General features: G+C 43.1%; 1 protein-coding gene across 1 annotated transcript in view; it reads right to left on the bottom strand.

Moving 5' to 3' along the window:
* Nucleotides 1–5,826: 5,826 nt before the first annotated feature.
* Nucleotides 5,827–15,154, bottom strand: part of cdh24b (cadherin 24, type 2b) — a 158,447-nt gene continuing 149,119 nt past the window's right edge. Inside the window, exons 11-14 of the mRNA XM_085438015.1 lie at nucleotides 13,432–13,752; nucleotides 11,050–11,257; nucleotides 9,517–10,006; nucleotides 5,827–8,443 (exon numbers count right to left, since the gene is read on the bottom strand). Coding sequence (XP_085294141.1) covers nucleotides 7,412–8,443; nucleotides 9,517–10,006; nucleotides 11,050–11,257; nucleotides 13,432–13,752 — 2,051 coding nt within the window. The 3' untranslated portion in view covers nucleotides 5,827–7,411. The remainder of the gene's footprint in view (nucleotides 8,444–9,516; nucleotides 10,007–11,049; nucleotides 11,258–13,431; nucleotides 13,753–15,154) is intronic.

Below are 15,154 nucleotides of genomic sequence, written 5' to 3'. Positions count from 1 at the left end.
TGTAAATGTGGATAAGAGAGACTGCGTGCTTAGCAGTGTCTTTGAATGATTACTGTCTGGTATTAGGGAAATGCTCTTCTGCTTATGGAAGCATGATAAGGGATTATGCCACCTCAAGTTACAGCATGTCACCAAAAAACAAGACAAGACACAATTCAATTGAAGATTTCTGACTAACAGTGCCCTCCCTATACCCCTCTGCCTCCAAGCCTCCGAGTGCTATTGAGCGCTAGTTCACCAGCTTTGCAGAATCAAGAACTGCACCTTTACCACAGCACACATCTGGGACTATCATCGCACTGTCCACCATCAACCAGCAGGTCGCTTTAATTATCCATCCACCCCTCCTGTAAAGTGTAAATACCTCTCGCGTAATTTACCCTGAAGTTCCCATTCACTAATTACCCCCCACAAAAGCACCCCTCAATCCTCCCCACCGCCACTGCTTTACTGAAACCAACTCTAGCTCCAGGTCTTTCCCGCGTTGCACTATAGATTCTCTGTCGCCTCACTATGGGGAGATCGAACTCTAATTAAGAATGTTAATGAAGATTTAATTTTCCACTTCAAATGAGCCACTGAACTCTGTGAGCGTTCCGAGCAGAACGGATGAGCAACGAGAGCAGGAGGGGAAAAAGAAACGCGCGCACGCACTCATAAAAAAAGAAAAACGGAGGGACAGGTGGAGTTAAAAGCTACTTGTTAGACATTTAACTGCAGGGTAATGTGTTGTCGAGTCCAAAAAGTTGCACTGCCTTGTCGAAAGACTCTGCAGTCTCTTGCACTCTGGATGCTGCCTTTTAAAGCACACTTGAAATGCAAAGATGCACAAGTGCAGAAGCGCGTGCACACATACACACACAAGCGTGCACACTGTGCTGAATAGCCAGAGGGATTGTGAGTGTCAGTAAGGTTCAAACAGAATGAGGAATCTCAATGTACTTGACTACACACACCAGCACACACTAACTTGTGAGTTTTGTGACGCAATCATGCAGCACTTTGAGTTTGCACCACTCCAGCACATACAGTGCTTAGTGGTTCCCAGGTGTATGCCTTTAACAGGGTCCATTTTATCTCCAGCTCTGCTATTATGCCACGATCAATTATGCATGCTGTAATTATTGACAGTGCAATGACAGTGCATCTCACCTAGCATACTGCATTGCGGTGTTGATGCTGGAGGGAGACTGATATATATTTATATAGGACTTGTAAATCGATAAGGGTGCTGTGTTAGTTACATGTTGATGTGTTTTATCAGTTTTGTGGAGGGGGGTTAAAGCGAGTCAAAGCTCTGTTTTGCCTCCAACTGATTTCACATCCTCTTTAGATACAGGGTGCTGCTTCCGCAGGGAGCGAGTCAGCCTTGTGAGTCTCATAATTATGGGAAGGAAGGCAAGGACTTTTTCTTTAGCAGGCAGCGGAATAATCTCTAACCCAATCATAAATGCAATTTTATGTAATGCAACAGACTTGCATATTAACCGTTAATATGGTTCGCTCCATCCCTTCTCTCTCCCTCTGCTTCTCTCCCTTTCCTGACTTCAGGCGGGTATTATCATTGTAATCAAGCGAGGACCCGGCTAACACGATCATTCTCTAAACCATCATGTAGAAATAATCCCCTCCTTCATATTTGATTATTGTAATAAATCTTTTTAACCAGCAATTCAGTCACACGGCAATGGCGCACATCTCCCCGATCCATCATTCAGCAGGACAAACGCAGAATTCAGAAGAGGTGCAAAGGTTGGCTAAGGGGCCCGCATTATTTGGTCGCAGCTGTCAGGTCTGCTCTATTTGCTACAGCTCCTGAGTTCAAAATGCACTTTTTTCTCTCTCTTTCCTTTCACCAACAAACAGAGAACTCCCCCCCTCTGTCTGATAGTGTGATTACTCTGCAGAACTCTCCGTCTGTCCTCTATTACTGACCTCACATCCCCCCATCGGGGTGGATCAAACCAGACAAGGTGTTCCTTCATCCTGCAGTCAGACGCACACGTATCCCCAGAAAAAAAACACACACACGCACACACATTGTCTGTGGTTTGGAAATTTCAAGGGGCCAATTTGACAAGGCACACCCACCTACTCACAACAAGACACATGCTCACAAGGTGTGCACACATTTGTATGCACTGCACAGCTCGTCTCTCAATAGCTCTCTCCTTCTGTCTCGTTCTCCCTTAGACACACTTTTACGCACACACACACACACACATATACAAACACCACACACACACACAAACAGAAAGCACACCCATCAACAGAAGTCTGATTATCCTGAAATTCTGGAAAGTGCAGAAAGGAGCACAGAGCAGGTCTGACTCATCTGTTTGAAATAGTTCCTTTTTTATTCAAATTTACAAAAAGAAAAAGTACAACAGAAATAAATACACTTTGTTCAGCACGCAATTGTGGAATTGTATCAACATCGTGCAGGAGCAATGAAGTCACGGGGGGAAGGTGGGTGCAGAACCAGTGAGGGTCGATCTGTTTAGAGTCAGAGGCCAGAGGTCATGACCTTTACTCTGCATCTTTGAGCTACATACATTAACTAGATACTAAGGTATCTGTGCCCGTCCTTTAAGTGGAGCTTCACTGTCCTAAGTATCGAGGCTCATTCAGGGGAAGATGTGATAAATGGACCGCTTTCCTCTGTTGGTGCACCTAAGCTGGCTAAAAGAGTGAAAAAAAGAGCCACGCAGTGCTGTGGAGACTTCAGGCTTTTATTCTATTTAAAACAACTGATTCAACTAATCACGCTTTTGATTGAACCAATTTGCCGGGCTTAGGAGGTGGGATAATCAGCTCTGTCAAGTGGTTTAGTCGGCACAGCACTCCAGAACTCTGAAATAAGACAAATCAGGAGAATCATCACTTTGATTTTGACCAATCAGCCAAAGCAAAGCTTTGAATCAGCAGAGATGAGACACCTGGAGCCAATCAAGACAGAGGAATAGACCATATAATTAGAACGGTGCACAGGGTCACTTATTGGTATAGCATGCTAATTGCTTATAAAATGTCTGCCTAAAACGATACTGCTCTGAAAATATGGCGACTGTTAATACATGTGTTCTGGGGAAAAGCGGCTCAGAAAGTTTGCACATTAGAGATAAATGCTAGGAAGAACACAGCGCATATAATTTAGTAATTCTCATTCCTAAACTGGTTCAAGTCATTTTAGGTGCACCGGAGAAATAATCATTCGAGACTTTTTATTCCGCCCGAATGATAAATAAAGGATATCTCTGGTTTTGTTTGTTTTAGAAATGGCTGTTGTAAATTGTAACTGTAATTTTGACCATTATTTCAGCTCACTGTGCTCACCTAACATGCAACGAAGTCAAAACCAGCAGGTTAGGAAGATTAGTTGAAGGCAAATCGGAAAGGAATGCGTGCTTTTGATTGAATCAGTTCTCATTTCCACTTCTACACCCAAAAAGATTCGACCTCATAAAAGAAGCAATCATTTTGAGTAAAATGCAACTGAAATATATAAAATCGAATATGTATTTCCTTATTCAGATAATTCATTATTAAGGAAGATATGCTTAGTATAAACTGAATATATGCCAATCAGGCAGATTTCATCTGACTAGACTTGATTAAATTTAACATTTTACATTATACTCCCTCCTCCTTATGTAATCAAATTACACTGGAAGGAATACATGTAATCAAATTACTTAAAGTCGGTGTTTTGGGTATAAACGGAATGTGTGTTTTTGTATTCATTGGCTAAATGCAAATCAGATCCATCCTACTGCACCTTACAGAGGACTGTAATGCACTTGAAGCTGCTTAGTCACCTCCAAAAATGAGTCAGAAGAACATTAGTGCTTCGTTCACACGGCTCGCTAGGATACGATAAACAAAGCGAAGTTCTTTCACCCACATTGATCTTTCAAAATACAAACAGAACAGTGAGCCTTCTTTACGTTTGAGTTCAAATTACTAGAGAAGCCTCTCTGTGTTATTTTGATGCAACATGTTTGTCAAGAGGCCCTCTTGAGAGCTTCTCAGATGCATTAACTCTTAATTAATATAAATGACGTGAATGACTGAAGAAACTGGCAAGGTTCAGTGTTTTTAGCAAAAACTTTCCACCTCCTAGGTCTTTGAAACTAACTTACTACCTGAAGAACAGATATTACTGATGATATAGCAGAAATGAAGACATGTTGTAAAAAACACAACTCAGTCCTCTGAGTGTCTAAAAGTCCAAATATGTTTTGCTAAAATAGCAGGTGAAAGTTTTTGGAGGTACAGTTCATCATCCAAATGAATCCCAAATCAGCTCTCCCTGAGGTTCTGCACCCCCCTCCCTGTCTTCTCTGGTCATTGTGCAGTATATTGGTCCCCACACTGTCCAGTCTGCACAGTGGCACTGTATGGAAAAGTCTGTGGCTCGGGTAAAGGGTAGAGAGACACATATGGATTTTGTTTCATGTCACCGGCTTCTCGACCGGTTAACAAAATGCTGCAGAAGACCTTGACAACAAGATTATGGTGGACCAAACTGGCGGACACTAGCGAAGCTGGCAGCCTGGTGTGACTTTACAAAGAATGAAACAATGACACTTCTGTGATGGTGCGCCAAAGACGTCCATACATTCAAGTTGTGGCTATATTCCTCTCTGGACTAAAGTAACTTTTAGGCTTAGTCTATGGTGGCCCTGAAAGCCCAAACGCACTGCAACTTGAGGAAACACAAGCAGATAGAAAAATGACACAAAAGCACACAAAACAGAATGGAAGTGAATAAAACAGAAATTTAAAAAACATTATGAAAGGTTAAGAAATTAAAAAAACCTCCAAAATAAAAAGACGTAACTCACAAAAGACAATGTCAGTGTTTTTGGGGAGACAATGTCATGACAGAACAGCTAACGTGACAAGCTAACAGTAAACGGCTACTAGCAAACCTGAATCTACGGTATTATGTGAATCTTCTGCTTCTTTTAAACGTGTCTTACTTCATCAGCAGCTGTTTCGTTACGTCGCTGTCGCCCCAAAAACACTTGTTTTTTTCTGGGGGTTTTTTTTTGTTTTTTTTTTACTTTTCTTGTCATTTGTGAATTTTTGTAGAGTTTTTCTACTTGCTGGTGTTTCCTTAAGTTGCAGCACATCTGACCTCTCAGGGCCACCGTAGCAATAAATACATTATAGAGCTAAGTTGTTCTTTCACGCAAGAAAATTTGCTTATGTAGACCATAATGCATCAGTAATTTGGCATTTGAATTGCATTGCCTGAAATGCACACAAGACACTTTTCCTTAATGTAGTGTTTGTCATATTTTTCAAGAGAAGCAACTATCTATAAAACCTCCACATCTCTCAGGCAGTGTAAAATTTATTATAAATTCTAGATTATTCCACTTTTGCAGGCTATTAATTCAGATTTTAGGGAACACTGACTTTTTTAAATTTTGTTTTGTATACCCATTAGGGGGATTTCTCCTCACTTCACTGGATTTTCATCAAATGGATCTTCACTGGAACAGGTTAGCTCACAGGCTTCCTGTAACTAATATTTTGCACAACAAACGTCTGCCAGAGGCCACATGTATAATTGAATCCTTGGCTTGTCCATCTCAGACAAAGAGCTAGCACACAGCAAACCCAAACACAGATGTTGAATACATGGTGTTGTTTTGAGTCCAGGAGGCAGTCCAGCGCAGTTAATCCATTTCTAATCTACAGTACATACAGGTAATCCCAACAGTGCTCCATTTTCAACATCTAAGTTCTGTTCTAGACATTTTTTATTTTATTTTTTTTTACACATTTTAAATTTTATATACTCTCTTTTAGCAGTAATACTTAGTGGTATTTACAAATGTTTTTTTTTTTTACATACAGTCAAACATGATATCTTCGTTTAGCTGACATCTTATAAAAGAACTGTAATTTTCGACATGATTCATTATCTATTATTGAACATCACACAGTATAAAAGTGCATTCCAGCTGAAATCTCCAGCACATTTGCATCCTGACCTTTTAACAAGAAATAAAATGAAAACGAAAAAGCCTGTCTCTGTGGTTGTGTTTCACTACAATTTCATTAGAGATCTGTGGAAATGTTCCATTGGGCCGTACAAGCGTTTGGAGTGGAAACTGATTTTGTGGGGTTTTTTTTATTGTTGTTGTTGTAAAATCATGCATGTGAGACTGGGGAAGTGGGGTGGGCAAATTAGAAAAAAGCAGACTTCTTTCATAAAAAAGACACATTTATGCCATCAATAACAGAGTCCTCAGAATACTCATGGATTATGTAATTTACTGTAGTACAATCAAAGCCTTGTGGTGTTAATCAGTTCTTTTGTGTCGCCGCGTGTTTGTGTGTGAATCTTTGTAAACATACCAACACTCAACTACAAAATAGCTGGGGGGGATGGGAGGGGGGGCGAAGAACTGAGAGGGTTCGGGGGAGGGGGGGGGGGGATCATATCCCTAAACCATTTAAATTTTTCACAATGTCTGTTTTTCCTCATGGGCTGAGAGGAGGAAGAATCTTTTGCAGGATTTAAATGATTCATCATTTTCATTTGGAATGGAGTAGCAAGCTGAATAATTCACTTTTTCTGCCACTGCAGATGGAATAAAAAGCAACAGTTTCTGTACAATCATCTCACTTCCAAGACCATTTCTCTCTCTATACATCCTTGCCGCCCATTCCCTTTATAGTCAAACATCACTTTCTCCCCCTCCCCTGTGTCTTATCCTACTTTCTAAACTTCGTTGTTAAGTGTTTTTCCCTGCCTCGTCGTCCTGAAAGCTAATGTTGCGGCATTACGCAGCATTAGTCATCAGTCTCATCTCAAAAATTGTCTCTGGGTATTTCGATTTCCCCCTGCCACTCTCTTTTGCTCCATCTCTGTTAAATATGCACGCGTACGGCACGCGCTCGGTTGCGCACGTGTTCTCACGCACTTTTCACTGACTTTTCTCGCACACAAACACGCAGACACTGGGATCAGATCGGCGCACCAGACGTCTTCTTTCTTGCCTCCTGCTGTTTCTCATTCCATACGTGAGAGCTGAATTTAATCGAGTCTTGGATGTTTGAGTTGTTTTTCTCTGTCCAAAGCGTTTAACAAATTGTTGCTGCCCCGAGCAGAAGCAGGCTCTGCATTGTCTCAGTATCTGTGCTCAACCATATCAGCGTTTCAACACTTATTGCTATAAATTACATCAATCACTCCCTCCCCTGCCCTCGCATTCTCCATCCTCCCTAGGCTCATTTTTCTCTGTCTCTTTTTATTACTTTGCCTCTTCATCTTTCTCCCCTTTAACTTCTCTTCACATTATTCGAACTCAAGTTGCCTTTTCATCATCCTTCTTTTCCTCCCCTCTCTCTTACCCCCTTTTGCCCCTATTTGTTTCATTTATATCCTTCCTCAATCTTTCCCCTCTTCTCCAGCCCGCACTCCATCTTTTTTCACTTTCTTCTCAGGCTCCTCATTCATTTCTTTCTCTTTTTTGGCACCCTCGTCAACCTTTTCCTTATCTTCCCTCTCTTTCTCCCTGTCTTTGAAGAGCTGGGCTAATTTCTGGAATTGGGGACCCCACTCTTCCAGCCCTGCCCCCCAATCCTCCTTCTCTGAATCCTTCTCCCCTTCGCTCTCCAGTGAGCTGAGGGATCCAGCCCTGGACCCTGTTCCCTCCAGCCCATACACCTGCACAGAGTCGTATGGCGGCTGTGAGGGATCAAAGGTGACCTGGGCAAGGCGCAGACGTAGGAACTCACCCACTCGCAGTGCCAAGGAGGGACCCCCGTGCCCTGGTCCCCCTCTGGCTGCCTCCATTCCTGGAACCCAGTTGGCCCCAAAGCCCATCACACTGCCATATGTTGCCCGAGGCTGCCCGGGGAAGGGCAAAAGCTGAGGGGTCATATCCCTCCTGCCCAAAACATACCCTCCCATACCTACTCGATCGCGCCAGTCCCCAATAAAGCCAGGTGCTTCTGGGTAGACAGATGGAGTCCCGGTCAGTGATACTCCTCCACTTTCTCTGTCTGGCCTTGCCACCACAAAGTTGCTTCCCATCTCCAGTCCTCCTCTCCCCAGAGTGCCAGCGTAGTCCCTCTGCCCAGATACTTCCCCCTGCAGGACAGTGGCATAGTTGCGTCCACTGGCAGGTGGTTGTTGTTGTCCATCAGTGGAGGTGGTCCCATTTCCATTTCCACCTCCACCTCCTCCTCCACTCCCCCCTCCTCCTCCTCCTCCTCCTCCTCCTCCACCAGAGTCAGATTCAGCCAGACTGCCACATGTGCGTTTGGGGGACATGCCGGTACGAGAGGCCCTGCGTCCTGCCATGGGGAGGGTAGCCGAGTCACACACCCAGCCTCCTACGCCGTGACCCTGACCAATCAGGGAGCCGGATCGGGTCATGACAAGGTTGTGCTCCCTGGGCAATGTCTCCGACTGCACCTGGAGGGAATGTAGGCGAGCACGAGTGGTTTCAGTTCGGGGCTGGGGTTGGGTGTTAGGTTTGGTTACAGTAACATAAAATGGGATGAGACAATTTGCCCAAGGAGGAAGGGGAAATTTAATAACAGGTATATTAAACGTAGAAAGATAAGGAAAAGTGATGACATATTGCCCACGTGAAGGAAAAAAACAGGAGATGATGATGATGATAAAAAGTGATTCACGTGAAGGAGAGACAGACAGACAGACAGTGAGCAGAGGAGAGCGGAGGGAAAGCAGAGTTGGAAGAAGACATAGACATTAATTGAGCACTAGAATGAGCTAACACTGCACTGTGATAGGGAGATGGAAAGGGAAGAGATAGAGAGATAAAATATTTGAAAATTAAATAAAGCTAGGGCCAAGGAGCCGTGCCATGGCCCTAATAAATGAAAGCATAAGAACAAAAAGTAAGAATAAAGCAGGATATGATGTGCTGATAATGTCTTTATTGTCATCATCCCCCAACAACGTCCAGGACATTTCTGTGACTGTGCAGAGACTAAAAGTGTGGCAGTGCTTTAATCACTGCAGTAGTTCAGTATATTAGTTTGATTTCAAAACCTTATAATGATTTTATATTTGCTTAATGACTTTCTCACGTTTTCGTTTGCGTATTTAATTGAATAATTAAGTCATTGATTCAGCTTTAATGATGTCTTCAATGTGGCCATCTACTGCTAATTGACTAATTTATTCAGTTATAATTAACGATTCACGGCAACGGCTACCGCTTTTTACATCTTATTGAAATATTTATTCCCCCATCAACCTATGTTTTAAGCTGTGTTGCAGAATGAGTTCCTGTGCTGCATTCAACACAAATATGCAAGTGTGCGTTTGAATGATGTAGATGTAAGGACATCAAAATTCTACCAAACAGGAATCTTGGGTTCTCTGGGCATCACTGCTAAATAGTGGCATTATGTTTGAGACCCTAGTGTCCTTCATCGTCTCTCCGTTTCTCTTGCACATTTATTTAAGCTCATGTGTGTTTAGCATGCGTTTAGTGTGAAGCTCACTGTCATCCTTACCCAGTCCACATTTTGACTGAGGTTAACTTTGTCCTCACTGCTCCCTTCTGTACAGTTGCTTGCGGTTCCTGTTCCTCCTCCTCTGTCGTGGCTGTCGCTGGTTCTCGGTGTCCCTCCATCGGACGTGCTCACCCCGCTCTGGGGTGCGGTCCCGTCGCGGCTTTCCGTCCGACTCCCCGTTCGACTTCCTGTGCTGAGATCCGTTGGAGCTATGTACACCGCCCCAGACTCCATCGGCCCGACCACGGCCCCTTGGTTCTGGATAACCAGGGAATGGTCTGGCTGGCCTCCAGGAAAGCGGTACGCCAGCTCCGCCAAGCCTGGCTCGAACGTTCCTCCTGGGGCGCGACGGAGAATGGGTAACGTGTGACTGCTGTAGCAGAGACGACCGTAAAGGGGTCCTGCTGGTCCTGAGTAGTTGTGATCCACACCTGGATTCTGAGCCCAGCTATAAGTGCGAGATTTGTCTTGAGCACGATGTGAGTAACGACTGCAAGACAAAAAAAGTTCATATGATTGGGCTAAATCTGAACATGTTATGCCTGTTTTTGAATACTGCTTGCTGCTCAGGAAATATCTTTGGTCATTTTTTAAACAGTTTTTTCTTTTCAACCACGACTTGTGGTTTTGTGTTGCACTCTATATTCACACTGCAAGATATTCTGCTGAGACATTTGTCCACCTTGGGGTGGGAAAAAATAACCAGGTGAGAAATATGAAGGGTGTACTGTGTGATTTTGTTTGGACTGAAAACTTGTGATTCCATGGATGGAATTTCAAAAGAAAAAGTGATCCAGTGCAGCTACAGCCAAAATAACCTCTGTTTTAATACAACGTTTCTTTCATAATGAACGCTCCAAATCTTACAGTTCACTCCAAGAAGAACAAGCTACAGCAGCGCTCGACTCAACTATGCGCTCCTTTGTTACATGACGCCAACAGAAATTAGAAATTAAAAGTCTCACAGAGGTAGTTAATATTGCAGGAATATTGCACTGGATTGCATTAGATTTAGACAGTTTTTCATGTTGCTGTGTCCACCTCCAAAAACTGTGAGAAGCAATTTTCGATCAACTAAAAGCAGCCTTTGTACTTGTTTATGGCCTCTCCATATGGCTTGCATGAATCCGGGAGCTAATTATTAGTCCAAAGGCAATAACAATGTTTCACAGGAACATCAAAGTGGGTGCAAACAACTCTCTGATGTAGCAGAACATAAATGAGTTTTAGCAAAATGAGCACAACAAAGTGGCCTCCTAGGACTGCCAGGCTTGATAGCCTTCTGTTTGAGTGTTTTGATTGGTGGCTGATTATGACCTGGGAGTTGTGGCTTAAACAGTTACTTAAGTGGATCAGTTAAGAGCTGGACTGCGACGAATGGTTTCACTCTGAAGGCGTAAATAATATTTTCTTTTCAGCATGTAATGAAAGGTCCGCTGTGATGGTTTGATTAAATTAAAAACAGACCCATTTATATATATATGCATCACCACATGCAAACAAACCCTCCCACACACCCCTCCGCCTGCTTACACGTTCCTGCTGTCCAGCGTGCGATAGCCGCGTGAGCGCGAGCTGTGCGGGGCACTCTGCAGGGCGGCAATGTCGAAGGCAGCTGTGTCGGCCTCGCCTCCGCCCTCGTCGTCATACGTTATGATGTTCTCGCGTACGTCGTCCTCCTCCAGCGGTGACAGCGAGTCGCGCTTCTGACGCCGCAGCGACAATGACAGGGCACTCACCGCTGCCGAGGGGTGGCAACGGGAATAACGGATATTGAGGCATAGGAGAGAAATTGGAAAAAGAGTGATGAACAAGGGAGAAGGGGGGGGCAGAAGTCACAGGGGAAATAAAGGAAAGGAGGAAGAGATGTGTGTGTGTGAGCAAGGGAGAAAAACTCAAGCAGACAAAGAGGTGAAACACACAGAGACAAAACGAATACAGAGAGTCCTTGGGTTAGAGGGCTGGTATATCATATCAGCAGACTGCATGCCTCCACTAGGTAATTGACTTTGAGCTCCAGCCAGCCAAATGGATGCTTTATTGTCCCATGACTCCATGACTCTTATTGCATATTCCCAATATCGAGAGCTAAATTTCACCCTGGACTGTGGCAACGAACCAAATGATGCCCTTGTGACTTTTAACAGGTTTGCAAACACAACATTAGCATTGGGCAGTAGAATCAGCCTTCCCATACCCACTGACATCAAACTCTGGGAACAGTGGCTTTTTTTTTTTTTCCATTTCAATTTTCCAGGGGAAAGGCACAGACGCAGGTCTAGATTAGGTTCCTGCACTAGGATCGAGTTGGTAGAAAAACAGATATTGGACACCTATGATAATAGCTTTAGTATGCTTATTAAGTGGGGGAAATCCTATTCTTGCATGTGCTGAACTTTCTGGATGCAAATAGGGAGAAAATGAGAACCAAGCTGAAAAGTAAATTTAAAAAAAAGTGCATAAATATTCAGGAAGGCACCCGATCCAAATAAGACCCCAGTCAGAAATCAAGGACAAGAAGAATTGAGCATCCGGTTAAAGTTGCTGCTGGTACACCTGTGGAAGGTGACACCTTTACCAATAATTTCTCTCATTATTGGCTTTCCAGTTCATTTGTACATTTCAAGGATGCAATTTTTTTTTCCACTCCAATGTAGAATTTCTGAGTGGACAAGTTGATCAACTCTCTGAATTTGGACCTTCACAGGTTACTAGAAGGCTAGTTAGTTGATCGACTGACATTGCCCATATTTTTTTCTTAATATATTCCACTCACTCGCTCTTAGACAGCTCTCCCTATCATTTGGACAAACTGCTTTGGTATTTATAGAAATCCAAACCGTGCTGAATCTGCTCGGGTGCTTATTTATATTTGCAGTGTATGATTTGATTTAACAAACACTAATGTGCTTGTGTTTCCATACGGCTGTATCGCAGGAGGTTAAGCTGCCGCGGTAAGTAAATCTACAGCCTTAATATAGTTGGAGGCCACATTATTTGATTTCTATGGAACTAATTCAATGATCCCTAAATGGAGTGGGAAAACTCTAACCTTTTATAACGGTTTGAGGAATAACCTTTATAGCGTGGTGTGTGTATATTTATCTGTTAAAGACAGCCTCTATCCACAGAGGATGTTATTATAGTGTTTAGAAATAGAAAAAGCAGAATTATACTCTCGCCCACGATCATGCCATTATCACTTAGCGAACTAAATTCTTAACTCCACTAAATCCACTGAGCACGATCACCTTCACGCCATGTCGCGTCTCCCACTTGATTGAACTGGCCCCTTCCAGAATGATAATGCCTTTATCAACAAGGCACGAGTGATTTCAACAGACTCAATAGAAATGACAATGATGCTGGCTATCAGCCAGTCTCCTCAGCAACTAGGCATTATCCAATTGAGCATTTGAGTTTCTGCAAAGGTGGCTGTGACATTTTATTATGCTGCTATCAAAAACCGAAGGGCCCAGATAATCACTCAAAATTGTTATTTTAGCTGTGATTAGAGCTGACCTTGCCAAGGGAAATAACTGGACCAAAATTGCGAGGAAAAGCAAACCTGTATCGAGCAGCTGTGACTAAGAGAAATATTTACGCTGCTGCTTTCATTATTTTCATATGCAGATTAAGCATCCAGGGATGTAGTTGAAGGTACACAAGCCCTAAACGCTATTTACTCAACTTTCTATTTGTAGAATGGCATTAAATGCATTTCTAGGGAGTAAATATTTATGATATAACTTCATATTATATCATAATGTACATAACACTAAGTGCTGTTATAAAAGCCATCATGTAAGTTATATAAACAAGGGCCTTTCACCATTTTACTTTTGCTTTTGGCATTATCTTAAGCCAAGCCCAGATTTAATCTCTCTCAAGCTTTATGAGCTATTAAGTATTTACCCAGTAATGTAGCAACACAAGCCAGGATAGCCAGCAAGGCAGCTGTACTGAGCCCAGGGGAGGGCAGTGTGGACTGCTGAGGAAGACACACCGCTTCTTTCTCCCAGTCCCATTCGCCCTCGGTCTGTTTGTCCTTGTCTTTCTCCCCAGCTCGTGCCCCTCCTTTCAGGCAGGGACAGACGGACACAGTGACCGTCCCAGTGCTGGTGAGGCCAGACGTCCCATCCCTCAGGACGAGCGGCACGTAGAGGGTCAAGGTGGAGGATGAGGAACGGGACAGTGGCTGGATCTGGGACAGCAACACCAAGCTGGCTGTGGGGCCTGAAGGAGAGTTGACAGATAGGAAGAAACTTTGAGTCCACTGTTAACCGCATGCTACAGTGTTGTTTGCAGAATGGAGGCAGGACGTTCCAATTCGGAAATTATGCCCAGAAATGAATGTCCTCATGTTTGCAAATGTGCGACTGCAGTCAGCTGGTGACGGGTTTGTACCACAAAGGAATTGAGCAGGAAAAAATATTTAGCCTCGCTTTTATTTTTACTATTTTCGTTCACTTCCCTTCTAATTTGAGCTACAGCGTTCCACAGCAGAATAACAGTGATACTAATTTTACAGGATGAATCTACTAGAGTGTTACAAATTGGACAGACAGTATATTTTTCGCTGCCGCAGCCAGACGCTTCATGATTTATGACTCCAGATAGGCTGTAAAACTTAAACATAAATTCTAATATACTTTCACGTTTAAAATTATTGTTTGAATAATGTGGTGCCATTAGATCCATCTGTATGATCCTTTTCAAAGACTCCCACACTTGTCCTGGTTAATGACACAACAAAGTATGTACAGAAGAAAGCCTGTACATCCAAAGCACTGACTTTTAGAACACACTTGTATGAAAGGAATACATCACAAGCCCTTTTTTTTTTTTAAAGATATTGTAATGGACATCAGTGATGAGAGGCTCACATACAGCAATTTAAAAGGACAGAGAGCAGCAATAACAAAAGAGGTAACGGCCTGTATTGATCTGACTCTCACTTTCACGTTTTTAGAATTACACACACAAGGCCACAAAAATATAGCCGCTGACACGAAAGCAGGTTTTCATTAGCATGAATGGCACTGGGAATGAAAACATGACAAACGCGATTATCAAAAAGATCTTCAGCGATCCAAAAGATAGATCAAATCATTGTCTTTTTAAACAAAGAAAGTAATGTAGCATTTTGTCAGACAAGCTATCCACACGGGAGCTGAGGATGCTCTTATTGTCTCTCTGTTCTACTGTTGGATGACACATCAAAGAGGTCTTTGATTTCACATGTCACTGAGTTTATAATACTCATCCATGATCTGGCGAGTTAACTTGGTTTTGTCTGGTTTAGGAAGAGTTGGGAGTTTGGTCACCAGTTTGGTAGTAAAATTAGTCAAAGAGTAATTTTATCTTCAGCTGCTGACGAATGTAAGCACATATCTTCATCTGGCAGGGGTGGGGAACTCCAGGCCTCAAGGGCCGGTGTCCTGCAGGTTTTAGATATCACCCATACCAGGCCTCTGGAGAACTTCAAGACATGTTGAGGAGGTAATTTAGCAACACAGCTGATTTATCAGCTGTGTTGCTAGATGCGTCCTTGATCCAACACAGCTGATTTATCAGCTGTGTTGGATCAAGGACGCATCTAAGACCTGCAGGACTCTTAGATGCGTGTTAGGACGCA

This window comes from Copadichromis virginalis, linkage group LG18, assembly GCF_057382275.1.
Source record: "Copadichromis virginalis isolate Kocher_CV1m ecotype Utaka linkage group LG18, C_Virginalis_male_GT1.1, whole genome shotgun sequence".
Taxonomy (NCBI): Eukaryota; Metazoa; Chordata; class Actinopteri; order Cichliformes; family Cichlidae; genus Copadichromis; species Copadichromis virginalis.
Note: the sequence above shows the minus strand (reverse complement) of the source record. Positions and strands in the feature narration are given on the sequence as shown.